The 17,169-nt window shown below is 44.6% G+C and overlaps 1 protein-coding gene across 15 annotated transcripts in view; it reads right to left on the bottom strand.

Moving 5' to 3' along the window:
* prdm16 (PR domain containing 16) overlaps positions 1-17,169 on the bottom strand; it is a 200,973-nt gene that overhangs the window by 16,126 nt on the left and 167,678 nt on the right. For 4 of the 15 annotated variants that reach the window (XM_029124107.2, XM_029124114.2, XM_029124118.2 and 1 more), the window contains exons 5-11: positions 11,314-11,416; positions 5,492-5,699; positions 5,166-5,331; positions 3,747-3,900; positions 3,588-3,623; positions 1,161-2,823; positions 660-747 (exon numbers count right to left, since the gene is read on the bottom strand). In XM_029124107.2, coding sequence (XP_028979940.2) covers positions 660-747; positions 1,161-2,823; positions 3,588-3,623; positions 3,747-3,900; positions 5,166-5,331; positions 5,492-5,699; positions 11,314-11,416 — 2,418 coding nt within the window. Of the gene's footprint in view, positions 1-659; positions 748-1,160; positions 2,824-3,587; positions 3,624-3,746; positions 3,901-5,165; positions 5,332-5,491; positions 5,700-11,313; positions 11,417-12,815; positions 13,224-17,169 lie in introns of those variants that run through there. The other 11 variants (XM_029124109.2, XM_029124115.2, XM_029124117.2 and 8 more) reach the window with 8 other exon arrangements.

Raw genomic sequence — 17,169 nt, 5'->3', positions numbered from 1 at the left:
AGGGGACAAGCCAAACAATATGGTTTGATTATCAGAAGTCCCATGCGGTAGCAGACTTTGTGTCTTCTGTGGTCGAAGGTGGGAGGCGGTGGAATTCCGAGGCGCCGCATTGTAAACAAAGAAAGAGATCGGAACGAACGACTGTGAAATACACCTGGCATTTCCAAACTGTCATCGTGGAGCGTTGGGAGGGTTGTGGGAAGGTTGTGCAGGTCGGGACAGGAGGGTTTCGGGAGTTGTGGGGGGCTTGTGGGAATTAGTTGGAATTGGGGTTGGAATTTCCGGAATGACACATTGTTCAATTGACCGGTCCAAACATCATCAGTGGACAATTTGGGGGGTTAAGTGTGGATGCCTGACTTCAATTAAATAATAACAAAAAAACTCTAAAATATTTTATTAAAGTAGTCTAATGTAAAATGAAGTATTGTTATGTGATAATCACTATTTCATAATGTGTTAATGTAAAAACAATTAATAATAAATTGCAATCATAATGGAACCAAAACTGAACATTTAAATATAACAGAACTTTAAAAACGACATGTTACTCATACATATACTCTCCTCAGCTCAAATAGCCCAATAAAACAGTTTGTACTAGTTAGTGTCTCTGCCCGTCTGTCAGCAGTAGTGGGGTTTAGTGTCTGTGTGCGTACCTGAGGATGGAAGAGCAGCGGGTTGGGCCTCAGGTACTTCTCCTTCAGAGCTCCAACAGGATCCAGTATCTTCCTCTTTTCCACCCTGCTGGACAACAAGGACAAGGGTTACGTACGAATGTCAGAGGTCATCTGGAAAGGCTGTACTACTTCACGTCATTCATGCCCATGTTCTAATGTGACATATCGTAGCAGTGACAGCGTTATGTGCCACCTGCAGTTATAGGGCAGAAAGGTCAGCAATGTTCAATACGCGTGTTTGATCCCAGTGGGAACCTTGAACAATACACTAGTACGCCACCACATGACACTGGGCATGGACACAAAGCTCTTTGATGTCACCTCAGCGTGGGAATACTGACACACACATTTGCAAACATAATCATATTGTATGTGTATATTGTTTACAGCCTGTGTACTGAATACATGTTCTAATGTCATTGTCTGCTTGATTCCATCCAGCCCCAGGTCTGGACTCTGGTCTACTCGGGGCTGAAATACCTGTATATTGGGTCCATGAAGAATGGCGAGGGCTTGGCGTAGTGCAGGGAAGGCTGGGGTGGTTGGGTCAGAGGCTGCTGCTGGGGCAGCGGGGGCTGGTGGAGGGCGTGGCCCTGGGGGTGGGGGTGCGGGTGGCTGCCATGGTGCTCCTCCTTGCGGTGGTTCTTGCGGCTGGGCTGCTGCTCTGGGGTCGCCAACCCGTTGTGCCCGTCCCGCCTGCGGCTGCCAATGCTCAGGTCCAGCGGCTGCTCTTCGCCCCGGGGGAGAACCAGAGGGGGGTTGCCGCTACCGCTGGGTGGGGCGGGCTTGGTGGGGGACGGGGGGATTGGCTTGGCTTCCTTGGGCTTGGTGGTAAGGTCAAAGGGTGATGATTCTCCGGTGCCCGGGGCGGCCATTTTGTGGGCTGGCGCGTGTTGCTCGCGGGGCGACTTGGGCTCGGCCTTGAAGAACATGCCAGTGTTGAGGGTGGCCCTCTCGGCGAACGGGTAGAGGGAGTGAGGGAAGTTCGGAAGGAACTGGAATGGGAACATGGAATGGTAGGGCAAGGAGCCCATCTTCTTCTCCTGCAAGCCCATGAGGCCAGGGCCAAAGTACTTCTCTGCGATGGAAGCGATTGCCTTTATGGAGTCAGTGGCGGCGCCGCCCCCTGTGGCGGTGGGGGGCAGTGCCTGCTCGTCTGGAGGTGGGAAGAAGGAGTGCTGGGAAACGGCTGAGAGGAAAGAGGGCCGCTCACAGGCCAGGTTGCCCGAGCTAGACAGCGCCGGTACCGAGCCGCTACTCGCATCCTCCGGCCGCCGGTCTTGACCTGCTCTCTCCGACCCCCCTGCCACTCCGGCGCCAGACGCCTTCCTCCTCTTGGCGCCGCTGATCCTCTCTCGCTGTTCCCGCTCGCTCTCTGCGTCGCTGTCCAGGTCAGAGCCTGAGGCGGTGCCGGTGGTGGTGTCCATGTCCGTCCCGCTGGTGGTGTTGACGTCCTCCAGATCGCTGCCGTCCGACACCTCTGACGTCTTGGCCTTGGGCTCGCCGTACGCCGACTCCAGTCTCTCCTTGTCCTCCTTCTCCTGGCCGCTGAGGGGAAGCGCTCCCCCTCCCCCTCCGTTGTTGTGGGCGTTGACGGAGCCTACCGGCGGCAGGGGAGGGCCGTCCAGGGGACTTCGGGGCAGCTTCGCCTCCTGACCCCCACCAGTGTTACTGCTGACCCCCAAGGGACTCTTCAGCAGCGGGCTAGGGGGCAGTAAGGGCGGCCGGGGGTAAAGCGAAGGGGGGAAGAGGCCGGGAAAGCCGTGGGAGAGGGAGGAGAAGCCATGCGGCCCGGGGGAGAAAGACAGGCCTGCGTGGGGATGTGGCCGGGAGGGGAAGTAGTCGGGGAAGGCCAGGCCTGGGTGGTGATGGTGGTGGGACTTGGACTTGGCCAGGATGGGGCTACCGCTCATGGGAATGCCAGGCGCGAAGAGGCCCCCGGCGGGCCCGTAATGGTTCTTGCCCTCACAAAAGCGACGGTGCTTGTTGAGGGAGGAGGTAGTGCTGAACATCTGGCCGCAGTCCTTGCACTTGATCTGGGTGCGGCAGTCGGCGTGCATGCGCTTGTGGCGGCACAGGTTGGAGAACTGTGTGTAGGACTTGTGGCACACCTCACCTGGGGAGAGACACCGCCCACAGGGGCCTGGTTAAGCCCATTTAAACACTGTCACAAACTCAGAGTACCAAGTCAACATTTCCACACATGCTACATATACAGAACATGGACATTGTGTGTTCATTGTGTTTAAAGATTTTATATCGTTCATGCTTTTGGTGAAAACCAGTGCTGATTATTTGACACACTTTTCTAGTAGTGCTATATACTGTACCTATACATTCATATGGACAAACACAAATACAACAAACAGAAATGCCAAGCAGAAAGTTAAGTGAGAGAAGAAGAAGGTATTATGGCTTTCAGCATCCTCCAATGGGAGCTGGAACTGACACTGTGGATTAACTTTTATCATATCTGCTCATGTAAACACACACACACACACACACAAGCACACGCACGCCCCCACCACCACACACACACACACACACAGAAAAACACCACACAACCCACCAACCTCACACACACAGACACACAGGGGAAAGAAGGAAAGAAGCCCAGACGAAAACCACCAAGGAACACTTTTTTGAAAGTCCCCCTAAAGTTAACTGCAGAGCAACCATAGAGTCGCATAGAGTCATCCTCCTAACTTTGCCATTCCCAGTGACTCCAGCTCCAACAGCTGGACTTTCAAAATAAAGTGTTGCCCATTCAACAAAAGACCAAGGAGAGTGAGAGACACAGAGAGGGAGGATGAGGAAGGTAAACAAAAACAATTAAAAAAAAGGAGGGAAAAGCAAAACAAAATGGCAGCTGACGAAGGGACGGGGGGTCACGGAATTGTCTCTGACCTATGGGATTGGGTCTGCTACTGTCACTGGCCCTGGCTGGGGTTGGAGAGAGACGGAGGGAGGAGGAAGAGGAGGAGGAGGAAGATGAGGAGGAGGCCTTTGGACACGGGGAGGAGGCAGAACTAGATGTGGGTCGGCTAGGCGGAGACTCAGACTTACAGATGAAGGGCTTGACACTGCTGTGAATGTGCTTGTGCTGCTTGAGGCCCGAGGAGGTGGCGAAGGTCTTGCCACACTCCGGGCAGGTGTGAGCGCGCGCCCCCACGTGCTGCGAGCGGATGTGGCGCTGCAGGTTGCTGGGGTCCGTGAACACCTGCGGGTAGGCGGGGCGGCCGACACGTTTACATGGACACACACGCATGCACACACACGGCAATCAAACCGTTCTGGTTGGCAGTCACAGTCGCTCCGTCGCCGTACAACCAGACACACTGGAAAATAACATACGACCGTGGAACGTGGGATTTACGGCCGTCACGTGTTAGGGTTCCTTTAACATTCAGTGATTGTCAACATTTGCCGAGGTCACATATTGAAAATAGATGCGATAAATGCCTGCCACAGTGTATTTCCGTCTTGTGTCAGTAAAGACAGTTGGGCATAATCGCTTCTCACCGTAAAATAAAAGAAGAAAAATTTTATGTTGAATATAATGAAAGTGTTTCCAGTGTCTCTATTGCCAAATTGCTAATACGTAATGTGACAAGGGTCTGTAAGCCCTGTTCATCTGTCGGTTTCATGTCTTAGGTAGTCCACAGGAAACAGCCCGGATAGACAAGACTAATATTTGTAACAATATGATCACAGTCATGTCATGTCCTTGCTCATTCCCAACAGTTTGTGTTATGGCAACTTGAAACTATACTGGTTTTGCATACTTTCTGGAAATCATAATTTATTAAGAGAAGTTCACTGTTTATGTAATCAATTCTCATAAGAAACAAAAGAAAAAACACACCTCTGCTTTCATGTAATAAACATGACTCCACACAAGACTCAACACACAACCTGAGCATCTATTTCAGTCTGTACCAGCTTCCCATTAATGGCTGTGTAGAATTGGTCAGCTGGTGACACTCATAACCAGCTCATAAGTTTATGGCCAGTCAAGAGATAAGCTGAATAAACTGAAACCAACGATATTGTCAAGTGATCTGACACAAACCGACATGAATACGTTAGTAGTAGGTTGTGTATTATGATTGCCAACTCAGGCTGGGATTCATTCAAACCCGCAATAGTAATGGTTATGCAATGTCTTCACTAATAAATCTCCCCGCTTGCCCATACACTTGTAATTCAACAAAAAGTGAAAGCACACATTGGTGAGCAGGGACACCTTGGTAGTAAGTTGGAGGTTTTTAAACAGTGAAGACGGTTTGCTCATTTCACCATTCAGGAAACACTGCGATGCGGGTTTGACTGAAGTGAACCATTAACGATGATCCATCATGTCACAGCGAATGACATTTTCCTACAGGACGGGTTTTCCCCTCCGTCAAGTCTCTACTGTAGCTAGTGTCAGTGTTGAGCGAGGCAGTGGAGGGAGAAAGGCCTGTGTTTGAGTGCACAACTTACGTGCCGGGTGTGCTGTACCTTATCGCAGTTTTCACACTCAAAACGCTTCCCACTGTCGTGGGACATCTGATGGCGGATGAGGTTGGACTTCCAGTTGAAGGCCTTGGGACACTGGTCGCACTTGTACTCCCTCTCCTCCGTGTGCACGATCATGTGCTGACCCAGACTACACACGGAACGCACACACACGCACACGCACACGCATACACACACACACACACAGACCATGAGGATGATGACAATACTTCCAAATGACAAATGTAGAGTGACCGTACCGCCGTGCGCATGTACTCGCGTAGGTGCGTGTGCCTGATTGTGTTCTGCACCTGTACTCGTTGGGGAAGATCTTCTCGCAGTCTTTGCATTCGTGGACGGGCTCGTGGTCGCTGTCGTCGCGCTCCTGTTTGAAGTCCTCGTTGCTGAGCGTGTCGAACAGGGAACCAGCGCTGGAGCACGAGTACTTCTGGTGGCGGCGCAGCTCCAGGGCCGAGGTGAAGAGCTCGTCACAGTCTTCACAGCGGTACATCTGCTCGTCTGCAAAACAACGTACTTTTATTTGTCCAAACTGGTTTTTTTTTTCCGGGAAAGATGCGTTCGGCACGGAGACAACAGCCCGCATTTCTTTTGTACAAGTCAGATTAGCTCCCTCTACATGTTCACACACACACACACACACACACACACACACACACACACAAACGTGCACCATGACAGACTAGTATACACACTCAATATAACACACACTGAGTGTATAACACTCACTCAAACACACGGGTAAGTAAAAGTCTAAGCAGCCCACATCCTTCTATAATCCCAAAATAAACACAATTATAAACAAGGAAACAGCAACCAGAAATGACTAGCATTCAAACAGGGGGGGAACAAATCAATGTGAGGGTTTACCTCTAACTCTCCTGTCCAAGCTAATCAAGTGCATGTTCAAACGCTTAAAGAAAACACTCTATGGGCATTCGAGTGAAAGGTAGCGTGGATGGAAAATGGAACCTGGTCTAACTCCTGGCTGTTTACTGGCCATCCTGCAGAGCCTCGTGTCCTGTGTTATGACTTTATAGTGAGAAAAGGAAACAATAGGCAACCCTGTGTCATTCTTCTCCAGGTTGAAAGCCTTTGTAATCATTTTCCCAACCAAGGTCAAACTAATCAAAACGGGGAAGCAGGGGTTTGCAAAGGCAGGTTCCTGACTTGCGAGCCAAGTTGGAGAGAAGGGGAGTGGAGGATGGACGTTGTCCAAGAAGAATGCGCCGTGCGGGGTAGGGGTGAGGCTAGCCTTCCCCCCACCCCCCAGCAACACGCCAGCGGTGTAGACTGCCATGAGGACGAGTGGGTCCCAGAGGTCCCCTTACCACACCCCACTGTAACTATGAACCATTGAAAACCTCAGCAGACAAGTTGATTCAAAATGACTTAGAGTGCACGGTTCGCCTGGTTTCTACTGTATGCTGCCATTTACATGGCTGGCAATGTCCAGACGAACTAAAAGGGCAGAATTGTGTAGCAACATCACTTTGTCTAAACATGGATTTGAACAAATTAACCTCTTGGTCGAAGTCGTTAATTACTTCAAACTCAACCTCGATACACACCACTGCCACCATAGGCTCATAACTCATAAGGACCTGGGAGTTTAACTGTGTGGGAACAGCTTATGTTCCAACCTAAAACACCTCAGCGTCTAGCTCTTTCCATGTGTCACCTTTGAAGGCTGTGACATGTTTCCATGAACAGATTTACAAAGCATTTGTTTTAGGCTTTATTACATGTTTTATTACACCAAGGCTTTGTCCAAGCAAACAACACATCAAAAAAGAATTGAAGGGCAAAAAGGACTTGGAAAAACCCCACCTAGGTCTTGATTTCACCGGTAACTGAAATTAAATTACTCGAAACCCTCAGCAATATCTTAGTGTTTCGGAGGCAACAACCCAATAATAACGGCATGCATGGTGACAATGCACAGGGATCCAGGACAGTGCAAAACAATTTGGCTTTGTCACGTTGCACTCTAGCGACTTCTTCAGGTAGGTTAGGGTGCCTGCAAGCTCAGTCGGGGGTCGTCCGGGGAATTTATTCTTCTCCTTGCGTGTATCCCTGAAAAACCTCCTGGCTGTGCGAGCAGTGTGAGGAAAATCCAAACGGATAGGCCATTGTCATCACACAGGCGTGAGGGAAACGTCTCGATCTTCGACCAGCGAGCAGTGTGAGGAAAATCCAAACGGATAGGCCATTGTCATCACACATGCGTGAGGGAAACGTCTTGATCTTTGACCAGCGAGCAGTGTGAGGAAAATCCAAACGGATAAGCCATTGTCATCACACAGGCGTGAGGGAAACGTCTCGATCTTCGACCAGCGAGCAGTGTGAGGAAAATCCAAACGGATAAGCCATTGTCATCACACAGGCGTGAGGGAAACGTCTCGATCTTCGACCAGCGATCAGTGTGAGGAAAATCCAAACGGATAAGCCATTGTCATCACACAGGCGTGAGGGAAACGTCTCGATCTTCGACCAGCGAGCAGTGTGAGGAAAATCCAAACGGATAAGCCATTGTCATCACACAGGCGTGAGGGAAACGTCTCGATCTTCGACCAGCGAGCAGTGTGAGGAAAATCCAAACGGATAAGCCATTGTCATCACACAGGCGTGAGGGAAACGTCTCGATCTTCGACCAGCGAGCAGTGTGAGGAAAATCCAAACGGATAAGCCATTGTCATCACACAGGCGTGAGGGAAACGTCTCGATCTTCGACCAGCGAGCAGTGTGAGGAAAATCCAAACGGATAAGCCATTGTCATCACACAGGCGTGAGGGAAACGTCTCGATCTTCGACCAGCGAGCAGTGTGAGGAAAATCCAAACGGATAGGCCATTGTCATTACACAGGTGTGAGGGAAATGTCTCGATCTTCGACGATGCCGTTCCAAAAATGGAAAATTGGATAAAACTAAGGTAAGAGGAGAGAAAATGTGGGTCGAACTTGGGTAATGACCCAAAAAGTAATTGGCTAAGTCAAACCAGTTAGCTAACTACAGAGCTTTGCTACAGTAATGTTTGCCTAGTTAGCATTGTAACTCCCATCCAATTTCAAGCAAAGACACCACACAGCAGAATGGATAGGCATATTATAGACATTGGGTGGGACACTTTAGCCGCTGGGCGGCCTTGTGGTTCCAATACATTGTGGGCGATCCTCATTGAAAATTAATGACGTACGAAGCAAGGGAACTTTGGCGCCATTATCTATGGGTTCCATTTATCAGTATCACTCAAAAAAAAAAGAAAGAGGGGGATAAATGTTGGGGAGGGGGACACGCTCATAAAGGAGAGACTAATAGCTCTCCGGGAGAAGTAGGGGAACACAATTATGTGCAGTTTAGCGGCTAATCTAGGAGCATGGGTGAGGTCTCCAGGGACTCCTCAAGCCCCACTCCAAATTCCAGCTCCGATAAACCAGCCGAGGAGAGTGATGTAGCGCCAAGCTCTTCCTCCCCTCTCTCAACCTCTATTCTCTTGTGCATGCATGCAAGCTTACACACACACACACACACACACACACTCTGTCTACTTTCCTCCTCTCATTAATTTGCCCAGGTCAATATTGTATCTTTTATACTCTTGTCAGTTTCTTTTATTATCCTATGAAAACTCACTCATGTCTATTGTTTACACTTTCTCTTGTTCTTTTGGAATCTTTTGAATCTTTAACAGAAATGTTTTTGTGTTCGAAAATGTAGGCTATGGCTCACGCTCCGTCTCGACCCTTTTTTTATAGCCCATGACCAGTAGAAGGATAATCCTATGTTAGTGCCAAGGCCAAGATGTGGAAACATCCAACCAAACTAGCCTGTCTTTTTTAAGAGAATTTGGAAAGCCTTGATGAAAATGGACTAGGCCTAGTTATGAAATAATTCTCTTTGACATGTTGCCTTTACACAATGCCGTAACAACTAATTTACAACTACCTAGAATGAAATATCGTTGGCCTAAATCATTTGGAATGGTTGGCGCTAAAACAGGTTTGCATGCTAGACCAAACCAAACATATATATATATATATATAAATAAAAACACCTTTCTGAAAAACCAATTTGAAATGTATAACTTTGTGTGGGGAGTTCAAGCTGAGGTAACAAGGCCAATGTCCAATCGTTCCCTAGAAACATTATAATTATCAAATTGTTCCCTAAACATAATTATGATAAAATCCTTCAACACAAAGATAATTTCTATTTCAAGAAATAGCCTAGATTACGTTCCTTGAAATAGTTTTAACACCTTTATTAAATGGCCTTAAGCCCATTGACCATAACTACGCATACAAGTACTGTATTTTAACTATGTATGTAAGTACTGTATTTTAACTATGTATGTAAGTACTGTATTTTAACTATGTAGGTAAGTACTGTATTTTGACTATGTATGTAAGTATTGTATTTTGACTAGATATAAATAGGGTATTTAAACAATGCCAGTGAGTACTCTTTTTCACTATAAGTACTGTATTTTAACTATGCCTTAGTATTTCATCTTAATTATGTGTAGGAGTAGGTTATTTTAACTATGTCTATAAGAACTGTATTTCAACAGACAATAAGTAGGGTGATTTGGGAATGTGAGACCACGAGAGCTGAGCTAAATGGTCCCGATGACACAGAATGATTTTAAATGAATGTGCACTAACACATTTTTAAATGATCCTACCAACTACTATGTCAAAGGTTTTACCAATCAAAAGTCCAAGTAACACACCTTCCTTTTGAGAATCAACAATTGTCTAGTAGGGCCTTATAGGTTAACAATGTCCACAGTAAGTGAGTTTGGTTCTTCATCCCAATAGAAACAACAAGTCTTCAAAGAGGGATGACATACTTTGTTGTATATACTAGACATCAGATCTATTTTCAGTAGGACAAATATATTACAAAAAATACAAACATAATAAGTCACTGTACTCTCTCAAGGGGACAGATGCTGGTAATATGCTGCCAAAATTATATTCACCATAGAAAGATTAATTGGAGAAGGCAATCACTCATTTTGGGGAATACATTTACAACAAAATCAAATCCTGAAAATCAAATCCGAAAGCAGTAACTTAACCATACAGTGAGGTGACAAAGTATTGACACTGATAGAGATGGACTTAAATTGTTAATAAAAAAATCCCAAAACACCTACTTCAGCAACAAAAATGACTATATCATAGGGAAAGCAGAGGAACCCTTTGGGGCCTTTGTTCTGAGTGAAGACAGCCTTGGCACTTGGATTGGAACCAATGGTCAGATGACATGAGATGAGAGCTCTTTGGAAGCAATAATGCATGACCAGAAAACAACTCCCATCTGCTTTAAAATAATGACTGTAGATCTTAGACATACTTGTGCTGATTTGCTTCCTCTGGTGCTAGTTGCCTACTGTTGAGGTCAGCAGCTTCATGAACTTAACCCAGTACCCAATATATATCGGCCAAACACCTCTTTCAGGAGCTTAACACATGCTGACCTTAACAAGACAAAACCCAGGCACACATCGAAATCCACAAAGAAATGGGGAATTTGTCATAAAAATCAACATTTTGCTTAGCTTTTGGTTTCTGAAATTGAAACCATTTGAAAAACGGGTTGTTTGAATTGAAGAGGGCAGGTAATAAGTGCAGACAAAGGATATCAAAGATCTACAAGGATTCTGTATGAAAGATCCTCCCAGTATTCTCATAAAACTAATAAAACATTTTAGAGAAAGGCTCAGTCCTAAGTCTTTGCAAGGTGAAGTGTATAGAAAGGTACTGACATTTAAATGTCAATAATTGGGACCCCTAATTTTTTGAGAATTTGATTTCTTATTTATTAAGCAAAATACCTCTGTGCAATTGTATTTGTATACTATAGATGTTTTTTTTTTTTTTTTTACAGAAGTAGGCGCTTAGAGCATAGCACATATGCCTTCTACAATATAGCTACAATTAATTTTAAAAAAGTGATTTTGGTTCATCTTTACCCACTGTGTCAATACTGTACCTCACTGAATGCTGTGTGAAAGATGGGTTTACCGCTGCATTGACCAAGAAAACCGCGCAGAATGTTCGTTTGGAGTTTGTTTAAAATATGCGTTAATGATGCGCATTAATCTTACCTTCTAGGTTCGGTGCCATCGATCCCTCGGGGAAAATTCCGTCCTTCATATACACCAGTAGCTCCTCCCCCACTTCAATATCCCTAATAGCTTTATAATAAAGCTGTAAAAGAAAAAGGGTAGGAAGAAAAAGCAGTTAGAGGCTGTCTAGTTGTCTACAAAAAGCTATAGTCTGTTGCGAATGAATAATATGAATGTCCGTTGATAAGGTCAATATGATCGTTGTTATTATTATTATTTGAAATAACAATAACAACAAATAATATTTGCCAAGAACAATAGATCTAATAACAATCATTCTTGACGCATTTTTCGTTTATATAATATTGGACGTTTTTGGGGCTATATCTGCATTTATAAAATAAGACTTAGTCCTTTGCACTGCAAGCTAATGTTAATGATACATTGGCTTTTTTTCGTTTTTATTTAATACATGCAACATACTGTTCATAATTTAAAATGTGAAAATGATGGTACACCAATCGACGCACAATAAATATGAAGTTCATTATGCATATATATTAAATATCGCTGACAATTAAAAATACATCAATGTCCACAGTAGAAAAGCTATCCAATAAACCTCTAGGTTTTAAAACTCCCTTTTGAAATCCATTGTTATCAGTGTTCATGATCGACGCGCAAAATGTTAGGCTTTATTGTTAATTAAATGAGCCAGGTAAAAGCACAATTCCAGAACTCTAGACGGTTAAAATAAAGGATCGTGGCTAGTAGGCCTTACTAGTCTTTGGAAGCGACGTAGCTTAGACAATGAAACGAAATGTTAAGTCAAATAATCTTCCTGGAGTGCATTTGTTTATACAAGAACTTGTGTGTATATCTGCACCTTATATATATAACCTGTCTCAAACATGTAGGCCTACACTTGATTTAAACTGAGCCACTGAAACACAATGTTTGCAATACATTTTTTTGCTTTTTACATAGAAAGAGAAAAATTATCATGATAATTAGGCCTACTGACAACACAATAGCATAATACAAACACCACAAATTTGTATCACCAAACCTCGAGATTTTACGAATTTCAACTTAAAATGTTGAATTGAATAGTAAATGTGGCTGATTTTAGAACAAAAATGTACCGTTCCATACAAACAACAAGCAATGAACAATACACATGTACAGTGAAATGTTTTAAAACCAGTTCTTTGCTGACAGATGGGGGCGCTCACCACCAACTTAAACGATTTCATTCACATGCAGGCCTTCAAACAGCAGAACAGTAGGCTCTGAGAGGTTAGAACACACATCCACACAGAATTGTAAAGCTGTAATAACTTCATCCAATACTTTTATCGGCCCTGTTCTCTGTTGTGACAGCGAGGAGTTGTAGTCTACTACAGGCTAGGCCAAATATTTAAAAACTCTCAGAAGACAAGCCTATTAAAAAACAAATGTATTTATTGTCGGTATTATTATTATTATTATTATTATTATTATTTTATTATCTATTTACGATAGACATGTTTATCTCTGACCTTGCTGTTCTCCGTAAGCTGGTAGAGTTGGGAAAGTTGCGCCGCGGTTCTTAGAGCTTCCAGTTGTAACAGCAGCTGTGTCCCGGTAGAGTTGGCAACACAACCCATAGTATCATTACAGGAGAGAGGCCGGGGCTGGGGCGGCAGGCAGGGCCGGTGAGAGAGATGAGGCAGGCGGCCAGACAGGCAAGCAGGCAGCGGAGTGTCGTCCCTGGTTGAAGCTGAAGCCGCCACTCTCTAGTCTGTGTATGCGCGTCTTTGATGAAGAGGTGAGCTCTCTCTCATTAGTAATTCCCTATTGCCCCCTCCGAGCGCCCGGAGTTATCCGACGGCCACTAGCCTACTCCTCCCCTTCTTATCTCAAACCAAAGGATTGACTGATCTGCGGAGGAGACCCCTCCCCACAGCCCCGTCTCAGCTCTCACCACCAGATTCATCTATTATTGATGAAAATAATGTATCTAACGCGGTCAAATACTTTTTAAGAACACACACGCGGACGATAAAAGCAGGTAGGTGCGCATGGCGCACCGCAGCCAGTGGTGTTTTAAAGGCTTTCGAAACAACGCTGAGCAATGTGTTTTAGTTCAAGCTTTGAACACAAGTTGCTACACCTGTTTTTACTTGCTATCTTTCACCAGATGCTTTTCACAGTTTGTGCAATAGTACACATATTTGTTCCAAAGACGTAGGCTAAACAAGGACATGCAACATTTGGATACCTTCAGAATAATTGGTATCAACATTGTATAAACTGTTTATTGAGTTGCAGCGTGTGAGCCCTATATATTTAAGCATTTCAACTTCTAAGTAATTCGATAATGTGCAATTTTAACTCGCAATTGCCTGCAATAAAAAACAGTGACTAGGTTTACTATAATAATAAATGTTTAACAATGACAATATTATTTTTCTTAAGTATATTATATAGTCTATATATTTATAACGTAAATGCATATTATTTAATAGATTTAACCCTTATTCCTTTAGCATTCTGTTATTTCTTCCGACAAATTAAAAAAGTTAGTCAAAATGTGACAGAGGATAACAGGCACAATTAAGATTTTTTTTAAATACATTTTGCTACTAATATTCAATAAAACGTACAAATACAACATTTCGGCTATGTTTAATAGTTGTTAAGTCATACACCGATTTCCCCCCTTCAAAACATAGTCTATATTCAGAGAATAGTTTTAATTTAATGCAAAAACGGCAGCCGGTTCTGTTTAGAAATTAGGCTAAGCAAATCGACATAGTCGTGAAATAATGTCATAGTCGTCTGGCAGTTACTACAACAATGCCCAGAATATATCGTAACTGTTACAAAATGCGTACTGATATAATGTAATTATTATTCAACATAAAATCGTAGCAAAGACAGCACAATTTTACATAAATAACTCAAAAGAGTTTATATAATTATTCCCTGTAGGAAATGTCTTTTTGAAGCCGTCTGTGTGAGGTATTGTGATATGAGCAGCCTCTGTGACAGTACTGGCCTGACAGCTCTCAGACAAGTCTTGACCTCTCCTCGTCTCTTTCGAGTGTCCGGGGGACAGATGCGTCATCCATCAATGCCACTAGAGTCCAGAATAATCCCCCACTGTCCCCTTCATGCACGCGTATTCACGCACGCACACGCAAATACACACGGACACACACAACGGTCTATTTAGCGCTAGAGTGTGATCAAACCAAAGAAAAACGGGAGATCAAACCAGGGAAAAAGGGGAGATCAAACAACATGGGGTGTATGAGGCCTGGTCATCTTGAGACACAAAAGGGAGTACCGTGTGACAAGAGGGTGGACATGCTCAATGCTTCCTTCCGCTCTAAGAGCTAAGTAGCCTGGCACTGCAGACAGAACAGGCTCTGTTTCAGAGGACAGGCTTTGGGTTATGGGGAAAAGGCCTCCTGCAATTCTATATGAACTTGCATTTCATAGGTGGAAAACGTAGTAGAGCTGGGATGCTCCTGAACAACTTTGTCTCTGTCCCTGTCTTCAAGAAATACATACACACACACACAACCACACTCACAAACACACTCACACACACAAGCTAACTGCCTAACTGGCTCCATTTGCTTAACCTTCAGGTTTATAATGAATTGAGTGTGTGTGTGTGTGTGTGTATGTATGTGTGTGTGTGTGCTTTCTGTGGCGCTTCAAGCAGAAGGAGCTGGCAGGACTCAGGGCTCAGTTGTACTTGATGTTGTTATGACAAGCAGCTTAAGAGCATCTTGAGAAATGAGGGCTGTAGGGTTCAGAGGTCAATGGGCTCTCTGGAAGGCTGGGGCCTATTGAGGAAGGAAGGCCTTACCTATTTGTGCACATACTTGCACGCACATACAAGCTTGCATACACAACACACACTTGCACACACACACACACACCTGTCACTTCACAATCAATTAATCAAACAGGAAAATTAAACTCATTAATTTAGTCTTAGTCCAATATTGACAACCCTTAAAGCTTTTTCATCCCATTTTATGAAATAATATCAAAACGCTGTACTTCCCCATAACTGTTTAAATATTCATGATTATCCATGTATTTTCTTATACCCTTACAACATTACTGACTTAGGAGTAAACGAGTAAATAAATGATCTTCATGTGTTTTAAAAGGTTAATGCCACATTGGAATTTGCTTGTCGTGTGCATATTTCTATACACTCATCCATTGTGCATGCTGATCAAAAAAGTGCTAAAGTACAAAGTTCGATGAATTATGAATTTTTGCATTGTGTGTGTGTGATGTTAGTAAATAAATGATAAGGTTGTGTCCGCAAGCCACTAGACAAAACAACGCCTCACAAAGCAAGGCAGCCTACCAAGTACAGATAAAAAAACCAGAAGAGAACTAAGCACTGGACCTAAACCACTTATCAAAATCACTGGACCTGAACCACTAGATCTGAACCAGTGGACCTGAACCAGTGGACCTGAACCACAGGATCTGAACCATTAGATCTGAACCAGTGGACCTGAACCAGTAGACCTCAACCACTAGACCTGAACCAGTGGACCTCAACCATTAGATCTGAACCAGTGGACCTCAACCAGTAAACCTCAACCACTAGACCTGAACCAGTGGACCTGAACCACAGCATCTGAACCATTAGATCTGAACCAGTGGACCTGAACCACTACATCTGAACCAGTGGACCTGATCCAGTGGACCTGAACCACTAGATTTGAACCAGTGGACCTGAACCACTCGATCTGAACCAGTGGACCTGAACCACTAGATCTGAACCAGTGGACCTGAACCACTAGATCTGAACCAGTGGATCTGAACCCCCTATGTGTTGGTTGTGGCTGAGTAGACAGGACGTACTGGGTCATATCTAGGAAGTAGTGAGCCTCTTCAGGCTGCTTGGGTTAGTGGTAACAAGGGACACTGATGTGAAAATGTGAACAGGATTACAGACTATAATGTCGGACTAAAATTATTTTCAGGACGGCCCCAGTTCACTCTGGACCTCTGGGGGCCAATAGTGTCTCATATGTTCCCGTCAGCAGAGATGAATAGAGACACTAGAAAAGTCTACTACTGACACCAACTGATAGACCCAGGGGACAGAGACAGTGGACAAAGCCAGGGGACATAGCCCCAGGACAGAACCAGGAGATCAGGACACAGAGTGGGGACAAAGACAGAGGACCAGGATAGAGACAGGGAAACAGCTCAGAGAATACCAACCATTATAATTTGCTTAGTAATCGTACTGAATGCAACCACAAAATTGTAATGAAAAAACTATATTTTGAAGCTGTATTTCATTCCATCACCCAACTACCACAGATTCATCATTGGGATTTTCTTTGTATGTGGAATGGTAGCATAGTCCACAGCTCCTATGAAGAGAGAGCATGACAGTGCAGATTAACACGCAAGCTGGGGGCTGAGTATAGACTTCCTCCAAGAGTTCCATTTCCAGGTTTACTTTTTGGACGGGCAAAGTGGGGCAGCTTCCATAGAAGGACCCGGAGTGATTACAAGACGGAGGAGTGTCAGTGTATAATTGATCTACCTCTTAACATGAGTCACTTCCTCTGAACACACAATAGAACCATTCTTATACTCACAAATCACACACACCCACACCCACACTCACACTCACACACACACACACACACACACAAACACACACACACACACAGGTGCGGAGATGCTTCTGTACTGATGACATAACAGCAGCCTGGTATGGACACACAGTCCACAGGTCATCACAACAAGGTTGGCAAGGACAACAGACACTCCATCGACTATCCAACATGTCTGCTTCCCGGCCACTAAATATTTGATGTTTCAGTTGTTCAGCTGACACACTAATCCAGAGTG

Source organism: Esox lucius, chromosome 12 (assembly GCF_011004845.1).
Source record: "Esox lucius isolate fEsoLuc1 chromosome 12, fEsoLuc1.pri, whole genome shotgun sequence".
In the NCBI taxonomy this organism is placed as follows: domain Eukaryota; kingdom Metazoa; phylum Chordata; class Actinopteri; order Esociformes; family Esocidae; genus Esox; species Esox lucius.
This window is presented reverse-complemented; position numbering and strand designations above follow the sequence as displayed.